The sequence below is a fragment of the Haemorhous mexicanus genome, chromosome 2 (genome assembly GCF_027477595.1).
Source record: "Haemorhous mexicanus isolate bHaeMex1 chromosome 2, bHaeMex1.pri, whole genome shotgun sequence".
NCBI classification, from domain to species: Eukaryota; Metazoa; Chordata; class Aves; order Passeriformes; family Fringillidae; genus Haemorhous; species Haemorhous mexicanus.
In genome coordinates this window covers 47,922,411-47,938,804 of record NC_082342.1, presented here as the reverse complement: position 1 = coordinate 47,938,804, position 16,394 = coordinate 47,922,411, and the positions used below count along the sequence as shown (strand labels likewise).

The 16,394-nt window shown below is 39.8% G+C and overlaps 1 protein-coding gene across 1 annotated transcript; it reads right to left on the bottom strand.

Moving 5' to 3' along the window:
* Positions 1–390: 390 nt before the first annotated feature.
* Positions 391–15,919, bottom strand: FDX1 (ferredoxin 1). Its single transcript, XM_059838677.1, has 4 exons — positions 15,702–15,919; positions 9,925–10,049; positions 6,984–7,113; positions 391–3,500 (listed from the first exon to the last, which is right to left on the bottom strand). The coding sequence occupies exons 1-4, from the start codon at positions 15,863–15,865 to the stop codon at positions 3,386–3,388; spliced, it is 534 nt and encodes a 177-aa protein (XP_059694660.1). The 5' UTR covers positions 15,866–15,919; the 3' UTR covers positions 391–3,385.
* Between the last annotated feature and the right edge of the window lie 475 nt (positions 15,920–16,394).

The following is a 16,394-nucleotide window of genomic DNA, read 5'->3' as shown; positions in this document are numbered from 1 at the left end:
GCAACCCACCACTCCTTCACTGCTTGTGAAGATCTGTGCTAGCCCCAGACTTTGAGTATGCTTCTTAAGTTTAGTTTACATCACAAAGGAAACAGTCAGTTTTGATTTGTTTCTAATTTTTGAAAGGGGAGAGACAGAAGAAACACACTGACCCCATCTTTTAACAGAGAAAGGAAATGGTTTTAGAAAGCAAATTACCTGTAATCTTTATTTGAACAGAGAAGTAAGCATGTATTCAACTAATTTTGATGCTATAATTGCGTGTCACTGCACAAGAATTCATACTTACACGTTAAAGTGCATCATTAATTGGTAAGTTCCATTTTTCATTTAAAAATACATTCAATAGCTTAAAGAAGAAGGAAAGAAAAATCCACAAAACAAGAGGTGTCAGAAAGAGGTTAAAAATAAGATTTATTTGCAAATAATTTTGACAATAAACTAGTATCTCTGAGCTGTGCATTTTGGAGACCACAAGTCAGGTCCTTTGTGTTCTGAGATTTCCATTTACATGCAGTATGGGATACCTCTAGAATTCAAATGAACTTTGAAGTGTCCTTTTTTTGCCTTGCTGTGATGAGTGATTCATTCCACAGGCACACCGTAGGAGAGTCAAAGTCTTTGTAATGAGAAGCAGTCACAGGAAACACACAATGAAACCACCTTGGCTTAGGAAAAAAACTCACTTGGGAGCTGTTCCACATTTGTTTAACACAGTGTTAAGCACTTCAAGATTCCCACAAGAAGTACCTGGGGCTGTATGAAAAAAAAACCCCAAATAACCCAATGGAAAAAAAAAACAACCATAAAACCAAACAAAAAAAAAAAGCCCAAAAAACTCAATAAATATCAACATCTATCTCTAAACCTCACAGGTATACTGAAACCTCATATTTCTTTCTGATATACAAATCCACAACACATCTGGTTATGACCCAAGTTCCCCCTCTTGTAATCTGATGAGCTGTCTCATGTAAAAAAAAAACCCAAAACCTCAAGATTTAATAGTAGTAACTGTATATAAATGAGCTCAGGACAAAGGCAATACAAGGTGAGATTTACCTTAATGTCTGACTGTGTGAGGTCAACCTCTCAGTCATGGTTAGTGTCACAGCAGCAGAAAAAGAAGACAGCAGCATCTTCAGAACATTTCTTCAATTTATGCCCACCCTTCTCCCTAACCTTCCTCTCTCCACCCTTCATAAAAGCCTGGAAATTTTAATTCTGAAGTCTTAATCTGAATCAGATTACATCAGAATTGTATTCTGAAACCCCTACAAGATTAAGTTTCAAGCAGACCACAATTAGTATACCTTGCATTAGAACAAAGTTGAAAGGTAATAGAAGGAAACAAGGTAACTAGGAGAGGAAATAAAAGAATCTAACCCACATCTATTTTCAATACAGTTCTAGAAAATATTCATTCTTATAACAAAGAGGAACTTTTTTTCCTCTTTAAGCTCAAAATAATCCCAATATTTGACACTGGAAAAATATTTTTTCTCTCCTCCATACATATAATAATACAAGAAAAGATGTCCAGATAGCATTGTTACGAGTTCAAACCATTAATGAACACACCAGATCATCCAAATGTAAACAAACATGGTTTGTTTATATATATATAAATGCCCAAAAAATCAAAAGTTAATAACTACTGGTGCTAACCAGTTCACAAAAGTATTTACTTAAAGTTGGAGATAATAGTCTTAGAAGCATTATTTTATTTGAGCTACTTTAGAAAGACTAAACCAATATTCAACTGGAAGCACTTCATCAACAATGCAGTCAAATCTCACCACAAGGGCTTCCCTACACCTTCTGGGGAACCTAGGCCATTTTTATGAAACAAATAAACTTGGTCATTTTGCATCAACCATTACTGAAATGATCCTGTGAGCAAGGCCCAGAATCAAGCAATTTCTTCAAGCTGAACACCCTAGCTAATGTCAGACTGCCTCCTGCACAAGCTCAAAACTAAAAAGGAATAAAGATTTCAGAACAAATCTGATGCTGACAAACATTGCCCTGTTCAATCCCAACTCAGCTATATTCAGAGAACAATAAGAGTTCATGATGGGTAAACTGTAATTCCACTGGGTATGTTCTCCCATTACACAGCTCCAAGGATTCATTCTTAGCCTGGTCTACCGCAGTATTTGTGGCATAGTCAAATGTAAATATTATTGAGGTGTACTGACATCTTATTTGGGCCAGGGTTAAGCTGCAGGTGCCAACATCCTGCATCAGCCTGTCCTGGTTTCACCTGGGAGAGAGCTGATTTTCTTCCCAGTAGCTGAAACAGTGCTGCTTTGGATGTAGAATCAGAATAATGTTGATAACACACTGGTGTTTTAATGTAAACATGGCTTAGCAGCAGCTCAGTCAAGGCCTTTTCAGATTCTCACCTCACCTTGGCGGGGTGCACAAAGCCAGGACTGCTGACCCCAAGTGACCAATGGGAGGTCCCACACTATAGCCTCAGAAAAAACAAACTATAAGGTGCCATGCTCAAAATATCAACTGGGGCAAAAGCTGGCTGGGGGTCACTGCCCAGAAACTGGCTGGGCATCAGTCATCAGGTGGTGGGCAATCGTGTTGTGCCTCACTAGTTTTATGTATTTTATTCGTCATCATTACTGATGTTTTCCTTTCTGTTTCTGTCCCATTAAACTGTCTTTATCTCAACATATCAATGTTACCATTTTCCCTCCAAGTCTGTCCCCCCCCATCCCATTTGGAAGGGGGGGTGGGCAGTGGTGGGGTACAAGTGAATGGCTGTGTGGCATTTAGCTGCCTGCTGGGTTAAACCGTAACACAGCTCCCAGAACTCATGGGTTTAGCAGTATTTTCACAAGACAACATTTGCCACATCTCATTAAGATTCCAAAGTCTTGAAAATTCCTATCCTGAAAATCTACTATTTACTGAGGAAGTATTATATTCACTGAGAATTTTAACTAGTTCTGAGCATATCATCCTTAATGGCAACACTTCAAAAAGACCCCATGCAGTCCTACAAGTTCTTTTCTCTTACACAGTCAGGTCTGACACCTAGAAATGCTCAGAGTTTGTTTTAGGAGAAGTCCTGTACAGGTGATCCAGTTTTTAAATGTCATTAAATGTTTTGGCAGAATAATGTTATATGAAATCTGTAATACACTTGCTAATGTTTATAATCCGATGATAACTTATAAGAAGTATTATTGCATTTTAAGCGTAAAAATATAAGAGGTTCTATAAAGAAAATTAAAATAGCATTAATCTAATATTGATAGTCATATAAAATAACTCACAATTATGTAAGTTTCCATATTTAATTACACATTTAAAAATAAGTTATAAAAATAATTAAGCTTCTTTAAAACCCCTAGGATATTTTCTTTTAGGAGTTTTTACTCATATCTACTGATTGTCTAGCATCAGCCACAACTTCTGGTACTCGAACAGTCATGTCATTCATTGATTTCTTCAAGCAGATTTGGCAGCCTAAACGTGATCTGTGGGGAAACAGGACATTATTGTTAGTTCTAGCCCACCAGCAGTCTAACAGCATTTACCCCCCTACATCTCCAACACTCAGCCATCCCAAACAGACCATGAACTAGGAACAGCCACTCTTGTGTAGGGCCTTAATCCAGCACAGTGAACCACCTCCATCAGCACAAGGATCTGTGTCGCAATAGGCAGGATTTATAGCCAGAACAGAACTCAGCACACGGGAAAGTCCCACAACTGAGTACTTCCTGCTCACTGAGACAATGCAGGATATGGGTGACCCTTCCCTTTTCAGTGGGTCATGAACAGGTCAGTCCAGTGCAGGGAGTGATGCTTGATCTCCCAAGGGACATCTGGCACCTCTGAAGAAATAAAGGCAATGACTCGGAATGAAAGCCTCAGAAAAAACAAAGTCTAGCCCCTCCATCCAGAATTCAATGTATTCAATGTATAAAAAACTCAAGATTGGGTGTAAGCCAGAAAAGTAAGAGTGAAAAAACAAGAAACATAGGAAGGAGAAGGATAAAACACTCAAGGCACAGCAGGAGATGTCGTCCTTCATTTCTATACCTATCATTTAGCACAAGAAAACCAGATGTTGCACATGAACAATTAAAACCAGAAGATTTAATACCACAACAAAACTCTGCAGACATCACAAGCTGCTTTTATTGCTGGGATAACTTTAATTCAATGTCAATGTGTCAGTATTTAAGTACAGAATACTAAAGATATCAGCAAGGATGGGCAATGTTCCATAGTACCAGTCCCTGGCAAGACACTAACCAGCTGACAGCCTGTTTCAAGTTCCCACTCTTTTATCCACCTCTCCAAATGCATTTATCTGCATTTGCCTTTTAACTCCAAATGTCATTTCCTATTGCTCAAGAGCATAAAATCCTCTTGCATGTTTTCACAGGCAGGTGACATTACCACAGCAAAGTAAACAATCCTTCCTCCTCACTGTGTTTTCCTAAGTCTTTCACAAGGATGCTCACACCAATTAAAACCTAGCACCAATCAATCACTTTCACATCATGCTGTTGATCACATACTTTTACCAGTCATCTTAATACTTCTTATTAAAAGATTTGTGGGGGGCTGGGGGGGTTTAACCAATTACTTAGCCTTTACAGGGCCTTGACTCTTATGCTGTTGTGCCTCAAAATTTCATAAACAATTTCTAGACCTAAGTAAACTGCATGAACTGCAAGATCTTTCTTCATCTCAGTGACTTATATGAATAATACAAGTAATTTTTAGTTTTTTAATTAGTATGAGTAATACTACATCTATGGACACATTGGTTTGAAAGAAGGTCACAGAATATGCCAGGACACACTCTGCAAAGGAACCTTCCAGTACACGGACAGCCCATAAAACCTCTAGAGATAATAACCAAGTTTCTTTTGCACTGTTATATTTTTCTATTTTACGTGCACCTTCTACATCATCCATTGGCTCGGCATGTAGACAAAGTTTCCTGTTGCTGATAGGTTAGAAACAAAAATATTTGCCTACTTTTTGCAAGTTGTTTCTCATCTTATTTTTTGCTTTAGTATTCTTATTTTAACTTGCCAGGGTTTGCACTCCCCCATCTTACTACTTTCTACTGTTACGCAGTTAATCACAACAACTTAATTTTAACCTAATTAATCCTTCATTTTAAAAAGCATGAACTTTCACAGCAGTTGCTGGCTGAAACTTTCCCAAATACAGAATAAGCTGCTATGCCTATAACTATGACAGAACATTGAAGTGCATCTCCATTACACAAATTTACATCAGCACAGGAGTCCAGGTAACCTGCAGCAAATACCAGCCACTTCAAGCTCTGTCTTTCAGAAGAGTCATCCCCTCACATAAATGGAAGGTCCCTGGCCATAGGAAGAACATGTGATGCAAGGAAAACCTAACAGAAGTACCAAACACCTTCAGAGGGTGTAAAACTTCATTTCATATGAAGAACTTAGAGGAGAAATTAGAAACACTTAGAGAGCTCTGGTTTGCTACTGTTTTCCAATTCTTCGGTAAAATCTCATTGGTTTAAACCTTTACTTAAAAGGTAGCCAAAGAATAAAGGTTTTTATTAGATCATATGCCTACAGAGTATTCAGGAATTATTCTGGCTCTGAGCCTAAAAGTTACTCTTTATTATGGTAGGTGGCAGGCTTAATGGGCCTATGGCTTTTTCTCAAAACTGAAAACAGGTTTTTGTGAGACAGGAAAAATGATAAAAGAAGCTACAAGTTTCTCATAGCTTGACTCTTTGCCTTTCCAACCTCACATAAGTGTTCAAATTTGGCTGAAGTGAGAAAGTGTCGTGTAGAAATGAGGAGCATAGGATTCCTTTTACTGATATAAGAAGGCAGACAAGTTAATTCAGAGTACTTCTTTGCAGAGACACAAACTCTATGCTATACAGATCAGGTATAAAGCCTCTGACATGATTGCAAAGATTTCCAAAAACTTCAACAAGCAGTTCTGTTGAAACATAAAGGAATGGGCTTATGAAATCTCGTAAGGCACAGCTGCCTACTGTTTGTGTGAGCATGTGGTAAAGGCTACTTGTGCACCAGCAAGTACAACAGCCCACCAGGAAGGGGTCTGTGATGAGGATTAACACCCTAACTACAAGATGTGTGATGGTGGGGGTGATGCAGAACAGAGGCCTACTTTGGAGCACCACTAGTCTAATCCTAATGCCTATCAGCAGTCAGAGCACACTTCAGGATCAGTTTCTCCCAAAAGGGAATCCAGTTTGTGTGCACAAGGAGCACTGTGATATGAGTCAAAGCATAACAAGTATGTACACTGACACATCTCTACACAGCTTGTCCTAGAGAAGGCTTGGAGGAAGGATCTTAGCAAACCTTGGTACATAAATACCAGAGAGGCTGGAGAAGGTGGAGTCTCCATCCTTGGATATATTCAAAAGCTGTCTGGACATGGTGCTGGGCATCGAATCTAGGTGGTCCTGCTTGAACAGTGGTTGGACTAGTTGACCTCAAGAGGCCCCCTGCAACCTCAAGCCTTCTGTGACTCTGAAAAGAAGATCTGACCAAAACCTAAAACATTGACATAAAAACATTCATAAAATACATTAACTAGCTACAAACTAACAAGGGAAAGGAAACAGAAGGGAGGAGAAACAAGAATAAGAAAATCCACAGACAGGACAGCAGTGGCAGAGCTTTCATGGAAAGAACTGGGTTTCCAGTCATAGTTTAGCACTAACATTTCTGCACCAGACCCCTCTGAAGACCAAGTACTGACACTTTTCAGTCACAAAACCAATACTGACATCTTTTTAATACTAATTCAGACAAACAACGTTTAAACTTGGCAGTCCCATTTGTGTAACAAAATCCATCTATTCATTGAAAGCTGATTAAGGTGCTCCAAGAATATTGGACTGCCCCATCCTCAAACCTTTCTTCCCATTCTTTGAAGAAGTAACGTAGGGAAGTGTTATGTTGCCTTACGTTTCTGTGAGGCCATAAGCCAGGTCCAGCATGTCCATCTCTTCATCAGTAATTGCATCTAGTTTCTCAAATATGTGGTCTTCAAATATTAAATGACAAGTTGAACAGGCTAGCGTTCCTTCACATGCACCTAAAGAAAAATAAATCAAGATAATAGAAAATCCAAGTTTCAAATTTAAGCTGAATTTCAGAAAAAGCCCTATGTGTTTGTTTCATACAAGAAATCTCAGTTGATTAGCAAAATTAATGTTCTGTATATTCCCACATTCATATATCTATTCTGCCTTCAACTATTAATAGCATTTCTACAATTACTATGGCACTAAGATTTACTTAAATGCTAAGTAATTGGTTAAACAATGCTACATAATCACTTTAAAAATGCTATGTAATCAGTTAAAAAACTAATTTCCTTCCCATTATTTAAAGAAATAATAGCTTTCCACTATAAGAATACAAAAGCAGACAATGCTGTCAATCAACACTACTTCATTTATTTCCAATGCTGATCCTTCTTATCTCTCTCTTTCCCAAGGTTTCGAGAAGGTTTTCTCTAGAAGCTCAACAGCAGACATCTGCTACACAAAAACAATTCCTTAGAAGTACAGGGAGGAGGGATTTTATACTTATTTCTTCTCACCCAACAGAACAATAATTGACAACAACAAAGGTAGTCAGGCTAGAGAGAGACGGCCCACATGGATTATGAGGTATTCCAGTACAAGTCAAGGACCTTACAAGTTGCTGGGGCAGAGCAGCACAAGCACCAACTCCACCTACCTGCTACAGCAACTAGGTCACCACAGCACAGTACAAGTTTAAACTACAACAAATTTGTCTCTGTCACTGTATTGGTCTGTGTCTTGGGCTGGCACCAAGTCTCCACAGTGTTGAAAAAGAAATACGCAACTTCCAGAAGAGTGGGACAGCTAAATACTGTGGAGATTACAAACCTCAGGCTCTGATTTAAATTGATATAAGAGAATCAGATAACACATTAGCCAATCTTCACTTATTTACTTATTTATAGGGAGAACAGGACAAAAACTACTGTGACCACATCACCTTTGTAATCATGGAAATAAAAGCAGCAAGGTTGTATGTATAACCACTGATATGAAAAGAAATAGTGGAACTCATCATTAGACCATGAGAACCACACAGAAAGCATCATATTGCTACAGAACCAAAAGCATGTGTTTAAAGTGAGCATGACACTGTAATACAATATTTGATATTTAAATTATGTCTTCAAATACACATGAAAGAGCAGAGCTTAATTCAAGTGCCAAACATAAAATTTGTCCTATCAGCAGCTTAAGGATCATTTATGTTGGGGAAGTGAGGGAAGGGGTGAGGGGGGAAGGAAAGAACACTGACCAGTCTCTTTGAACAGTGGAAGGTCTTTCCACAACCATAAAACTGACAATAACTAATTGAGTGCAGCTGAATCATTCAACAGATCTGTAAGCCTTTATACAAAGATATATCTATTATTGTTAATGCACATGGGATGCCCCCTAGTGAAAGAAGTAAATAAGCAGGATTTACATTTTACTTTTCCTTAATTACTTTGTTCTTAAACACAGAACATACATTTTTACTACATTATTTCTCTGCCCTAGTACAATGTTTCATTAGCAAGCAGTTATTGAAATGGGACTAGCACATATTATCATTAAAGACTGTAACAGTATTCCAAATTCTCAGTTTGGCTTCCTTTTATTGACAGCGTTGCTTTTTCCCACTTTACTACAATGCTCCAAAACAGCGGATATTGACAAGAGAACATTTACTGTAAAATACAAGCAGACAGCCATAAGCCTAAATGACTAATAAGTGATAAATAAAGTTAGTTGCATTACAAATTTTTGAGTTTTTCTTCCCCAGACATATGCAACTCCATACATAAAAAATGTCTCAAATATTAAGTATAAGAATAAATGTCATCAAAGATTTTATTACTAGCAGTAAAATGTATTTGCATTTAACTAAGACACACATCAAATTTCAAACTGTGCTACAATTCTCTGCTGCCTTTTTTTCTCACCAATTGCTTCACATTACGCATTCAGTTCTGAAAATTGTACTACCACTTTCTGCTTTAGTTCTATTAATTTTTCAGCTCATGTTCATATAAATACCTTCCCAAGGTATTTAATTGCAACTACCTAATACCTTTGAGCAATGTGATCTAGTGGCTTGAGCAACAAGGGCTGGTGGAAGATGCCCATGGCAGGGGGTTTGGAACTGAACGATCTTCAAGGTCCCGTCCAGCCCAAACCACCCTATGAGTCTAACTATGCAAAGTGCAAAAGTTTGAAGAAATAGAGAGAAGTTGTAACTTCCTCCTGTTTTGATTTTAAACAGAACTCATACCAAGTTAGAATTTCACAAGGTCTCCTTTACCCCAGTTCTTTAATAAGAATTAAACTCCTTGCTCTTCCCTGCTAACTGACATGGATTTGGCTGTTTCTTTCACTTTGCACTCCTCTGCTACAGATATGTTGGTGCTACAAAAATCCTGATAATAAACTGAGACAGTCTGGCACTACAGAAGTAAGCAGACACTGTGAGAAATACACCAGCTCTGTGCTGCCCCTAGAACAGAACCTTTGAGCTCAGAAGAGGCCTGCAGGTGGCATATTTCAGACTCCACTTTGAGAGCACTCTGGGCATATTCCCCTTTTTAGTACTCAAGCCAAGATAACCCCAAGTATTTTTTAAAAGCTGAACCAAAATATTCTATGCACCTGCAGGAGGAAAAAGGGGAGAAAACCCAAGTGAAGCACAGCTAGGTTTTATATATAAAATATTTATTTACAGTTGGACTTAATGATCTGGAAGATATTTTGCAATGTAAATGATACTATAAATATTTATGTATAAAGAGAAACATAATTTCTAGACACTGAATAAAATATGCAGTGAATCTACTTACCAAAACCATCTATGTCTAGATTATTGTCAACAACAACATCCAGCAGTGAATCCCCAGGTTTTCCCTTGGCTGTTAGTTTGTCACCATCGCGGTTTATGAAATGAACAGTTATTTTATCTTCTGAGCTGAAAAATAAAATTATATAATACAATTAAAGAATGCTAGAATTTTTTAGCACTTTAGAATTGATTGACTACTACTAAAATAATAGTTGATACTACTACTATCAACCCCAAGAAAAGATAAATCTAAGTTATTGGCTTTTAAAAGCTTTAACACATACAGGCTTTTACTGTTGTACATTGAACAAAGACCATGAAAAATAAGAAATAAAAACAAACCTTGGTGTTTGTTTTGTCACGACAAGCTATATGGGATCCAGATGTTGCCTTTCACCAAAGACAGTTTATTTTAGGCACAATACTTGTATTTTTAACAAATAAATGAGCTTATTTTATATGTTTCTCTCACCACTTTTCTGTGAACTCTTGCTTTGGGTTAATGAATTTTCTGTTCTTCTCATAATTATAATTTAAGATACATTCTAAATTTTCCCATTTCTGCTTAGAGTTTTAGATATTTTGCTTTATTAATTCCAAAATTTAATTCTTCTCTCTTCCCACAAATGGAAATAGTCCAATAATATTCTGCTGGTTTTAGGCACAGATTCTCTGAGGAGTTCATATTGTAAATATTAATTCTAGTGAAGTACAAGGTTTTTACACTGGTTTCAAGAGAAGAAGGTTTTGTATTTTTTTGCCTTTTATTAAATAAACAATTGTTGGGAAAGAAAAAAATCAGTCTGCTCAAAAATGCAGTCTGCTCAAAAACATCTTAAGATTAGAGCTTTTAACATTAAAAAATTGATTTTTTTGCATTCCATATTATTTTGATTCACACACAAATTAAAGGAAAGCTTTAAATATACTAATAACAAACAGTATGTTCAATTTTAAACAGATTATTTTCTTTCCTACAGTAAGTAAGCAAAACAAAAACTTGTTGGATGTTCAGTGAAGAAATCTACCAAGAGATGACAAATAAAAATAGAACAACTAAAAAGCTAATTCAAAAATTTATGTTTCCATGTGAAATCCATGTTTAAGAACCACATGTTTCATATTACCCATACTCTTCTTAACTGTGGACCTTGAGTGATTTATGTCATAAGACAAGTCAAAAATCAAGTCACCCTCTGGAAAATATTAAAGAAAAAATTTGAAAGTGGCCGTGCTGAAAAATCAGTGAACAAATTATTTTTGTAACTGGCTGTAAAAGAATGTGGTTTTAGCAATCTGAGTCGTGGCTTGTTATGAAACAACAACAAATGTTTGTTGCTATAGACTTCATACACTTCCCACAACTCTTAAATTCCATTGGCACCAGTGTGCTCCGTGATTATTTATTATGATGTCATGTTCAATTCTTCTCCTATCATTCCTCAGTCCCCTCTCCAGAAGGCAGCCACAAGCTACTATTTACTATAAATTAATTTTAAAACTATAATTAGATACTGAAAGGTTGACCTTGCTTACCTGCAGAATACCATTGAAGCACATACTATAAAAAAATTCAGAAATTTTAAAGATATATCTTTACAAAATATGATTTATGTTGCACAGTCACCTGTGATATCCAAGGACTACCAGCAAACCATTCTGTTGGGGTTTAAGAAAGCACTCTGCTTTTCATTTTGTTCCTCGGCTATGTTAACACCTCCCACAGCAGAACCAAGGAAACAAGCACCCACAGATAAACTAGTATAAAATTCACCACCTCCTCTGGGAGTTTAAGACAGATGGGTTTAGACTGCATCTGGAAAGGTACAGACTTACATTCTGAGAGCCTAAACTAACGTCTGACAGTGTAATTCTAAACTGCCTCTAAAAGCCCTTCCAGAGCTCAAAGTACAATCTCCTTTGCTGAAATATTTCTGTCAACATGACAAAAACAATGCTGACAGGACATATAATGCAATATGTACTTGCATTTCTGGGTATGCTCTGGTATAGACATGGCAAGTACTAAATATTTATTCCAATATCCTAAAGATATGCTTTATTACAGGATTAGGTACTCACAAGTACAATGGACCTAACAGTAAGATGTTTGGGCATCCATTAGATCCCTGCAACTTTTGTAAATAACAACTGAACTCCCTCCCAGTTTTCAAAACACATTTGAAACTGTCTTCATCTGTGGTTACACTTGAATTTGATAAAACACCACAGTGCCAGTGGAGGAACAGTCCCACCCCCGCTCCTTTGTTCCTCATCTCTCCAGTGCTCACACTGTCCTGCAGTAACCTCTGTTCGGGAATGCACTGGCTGAAAGCCAAGGGCAATAACCCCACAGATGTCAGAACCAGCAGAGTCAGATCTGACCCTTGGATGAAATTTACACGAGTTCAGAATGGCTGTACTATTGAAACTTTATGCTGCAGTGACACAATCTGAGTTTCATGATCAGATTAAACCAATCTCTTTACAGTATAAAAATGTGGGTTTGAGTGATCTCACTCCAAATCACCCTCCCATCATCCTCATACCAGTATTACCACAAGTCAACTCCTTTTGCTAATGTGGATGAAAATCAACCACAAAAACAAAGTAGACTCAACTGGACCAGAGAGCAAAATTGACAAAAGTGCCACTGCCACAACAAAAACAAGGAAGCAGCAGTGGGATCCCCTTGTCCATAGGGGCAACTGGATATCTGCTTCAGCCAGGGACCTGCACTATGGCTGTGCGTACCTTGCAGCGTGGCACGCAGCAAGGGGACAGACAGAAGTATCACCACCAGGTCACTGACTGGGTAAAAACTGACACAGTCCTTAATCTTTTTACAGGACTTAATCCATCCTGATTTATAACTGAAATTAAAATTTGTGTAAAGTTAGATACAGCCTTCTTAAGTCTTTCAGTAGATCTGGTTTTTTGCCATTGCCACCTTCTATCACTCTTCACTTAGCCAAAACATTCAAAACATCTCTGGTGCTTTACTTGGTGAAAATACTTTCAGAAGGGTGTGTATGCAATAATCAGACTAGTCAGACATTCAAAACACACACAGAGCCAATCTTCTCAATGACTGGGGAATACCATTAAAAATATAAAAATTTCACCCACATGAAACAATATTTAGGCTTTATAAATTTCAAATAACATGGGGTTGTCCACTCAGACATTGTTTGCACCAAGAAAAGCAACTATCCAAATACCCACATGCTGTGAACCAGTCACAGGGAATCCACATGAAACATGAGCCAGGTCCATCCAAGTATGAATAGCCTCAGGATTATCAGGAAAAAACACAATTTATTTTGTGCTAGCCACATGAACCATAAATATCCCAATCCATGCTCAGATAAACGCTTTTCACCAGATGTAAAATACAATTAATTTTGGTACGTGGTTGTCACAGTCCTATCAACATTTTCTATCAAACTTCACAAGGATACCCTAAATTAGGCATACTACAAAGGCATAGAGGAGCACCAGAGAGCTGTAAATGCTGTTTGTTGTTCCTCTCATGCAAATAACAGTAAATACTGCAAAAGTCTTGAGAACTACTTCTTCTCCCTTAAAAGAACTAGCCTTTTGAATCTTCAGCTATTAATTCCAAGTTAAGAATCACATTCCTGCAAAAAAGCCATAACTTTAATCTGGTATTGCACTTGGTAAAACCAGCTCTCTTATTCTCAGATCTTTTAATCAACAGCAAATCCAACAGCCCTAATTGCCTGAGGAGTTCCACTAATTAAACTATTATACAGGCCTCAATCAACAGAAGTTGTAAATCTGAACTAATCTTTAAAGCATGCAATTATTATGCTGTGCAGCAAAAACATTGCACAGATAACCAAACTGGTATAAAAGAGTGCTGAAATAACTACTGTTCACCATGAAATTAAAAGTAAGGATAGGGATAAAAAAGAAGCAAGAGAAAGGAGGAAATGGAAATGAAAACCATGTCTGATGGTCCACTGAAACCCTTGGAAACCTCTGCTCACAGGAACCACCTCAGGCAATGTTTTGTATAGTGATGTCTTCATCCTCTAGACACAAATACAGCTAATTTCACACACACAAACAATGATGCATGTTTTTTACTGAAATAACACTGGTGGATTACATAAAGGTCAGGAACTGGGTCTCAAACATGATGCCCAGAGAAAGTAACTTATGCATTAATGGAGAAAACAATAATATACAAGAATTTTCCTTTTCTCCCAACTCACTCAGCAAGGTTATGACACTGAGTATATAAACAACATTGGAAACACTTGTTTGCATAAGCTTTTTTGCTGGTGTGCTTGCAAAATTAATGTAAATAAAGTCCATTCTGTATTCAGCCTGTTTGTGAAAGACACGAGGGGATTACAGGTCTTACTTACTATTAGGTAAAGAAATGCCTTCCCTTTATAAGATTGTTTTTTCAAATATTTTAATACCTTTTAAAAAGGCTTCTCAACTCATCAAATTTTTCATTTTTGTAATTAAAAACTGCAAATTAGGGACCTCAAAATCAACTGATCACCAGCAGGATCCCCCAGAGAAGAGATCTGACTAGCAATTTACTCATCTCATATGGTAGTTCTAGGCTAGAAAAGTTAAGTCTCTCTCTCTCATTAAAAGTATCTGCTAGAACAAAGGCAAAGATCACCTACAAGAGAGTTCAAAAGCAACCTATTGAGACAGCTTTGATATTGAAGGCACTTAATCTTCTGGAAACAGGCCAGGCTACGCCCCTGATGTTGGGCTGCTGATTGTGAGTCCTGTTCCAAGTCTAGGAAACTTCTCTGGCAACCAAGTAGATCAGGTTTTAAAACCTCTGCTTTTTAAATACTGAAAGTCAGCTGTAGACCTGACAGACCTTTGAATATACAAACAACAAGCCAGAGGGCAGTGCATAAACAATCTGTGACTACCTGTAATAAGCATCAAAACTACAGCTGTGGACTGTGTAATATTACATGCCCACAGATGTAATGCATTCTGAAACACCTACTCATACGTACGTACTGGTGAGGAGAGGAGGAGCTCTGCACATTTAGATCGGACCACAGAATCAATTAGGTCGGAAAAGACCTCTGAGATCATCAAGTCCAAGCTATTACCAGTCATGACCATGTCACCTACATCATGGCACTGTCACATACCGTCCTTCCATGAAAAAAGATGTGAAAGTGCTCTTCTGCATATAAAAACTATACTATAGGCAAAAGACACTTTAAGTATTAGGATCTCTTCTACCACAAGCCCAGCCAGACTTCTATGGGAAAAAAAATAAGAGACCCTAACAAAACCAAACAACAGTAAAAAAGAAAAATGAGTGCAACTTTAGTAAGGTCATAACCTCTCAGAAAACCACTCTAAGCACCAGGAAGGCTGGTTTAGTGTTCCATAACGCTACAAGCCATCTCAGCGTGGTTCCAGGTCACACCGACCCCGAGCCTCACCCGCCCCGGGGGCCGGTGCGGGGCCTCGCCCGAGCAAATCCGCAGCGCCAGCACAGCCCTACGGGGCACAGCTCGGTGGAAGGGCCCCCTAAAGCGCTTCGGTGCCACGGCCAAGCAGCCGGTGAGGGGCGGAGGGGCCGGGACCGTCAGGGTCACGGCGGGAAGGTCATCCCGCGCCAGCCCGGCTCGGGCGGCCCGTGCCACAGGCAGCCGCTGGCCCCGGCTGCCCGCAGCACCGAGACCCGGCCGGGCCCGGCTCCTCCGGGCAGCCGGCCCGGGGAGCCCGCCCAGCACCTCACGGCCGTGACCTCCTTACCTGAGCACCGGCCGGGCGGACAGGCTGAACGGCCGCGCTGCCCTCCCGGCAGCGCCGCTGCAGACCGGCCTCGGTCTGGCTGCCGGCGAGGCGGAGGAGAAGAGCCACAGGCGGGAGGAAGCGGCGGCGGCCCGGAAGAGCCGCGCCGGCCCCGGGGCGGCCATGGCGGCGGGACGGGAGCGCTGAGCTCGGCGGCGGCGGGGCGGGGGCAAAGTCCCGCCGCTTACGCCTACAGCGCGCGCGGCGGCGATTCTCGCAGCCGTTTACGCAGCGCACGGCCCACCCCCGCCGGCGTGACCGCGGGGTTACGCAAAGTGCGCGGCAGTGCGCGGAGGGGCGGGGCCGGCTCGAGACCCACCCCCCCGGTGCCCTCAGGTGCCCTCGTGCTTTCCTTCACCGCCCCCGCCCCTGATCGAAGCGCGGCTCTCCCCTTCCCGGGAGAGCGGAGTCATGGAGCTCAACACGTGGTGACTGACCCTCGGCCCCCTGGGTCCACGAGGGGTTTCTTGTCACAGCAAAGACTCGGCGCGGACACGCGGTGGAGTCACCCAAAGGGTCGTCACTGCTTCCCAAATGCTCCTTTGGAAGGCCCGGCCCGTGGGGGAATGGACTCCAGCTCCAGGCTGGGCAAGTGGTCGATGCTACCTGGAACTCCCTTGAAACAGCTTATAATAAAGTGGTACTCCCGGGGAA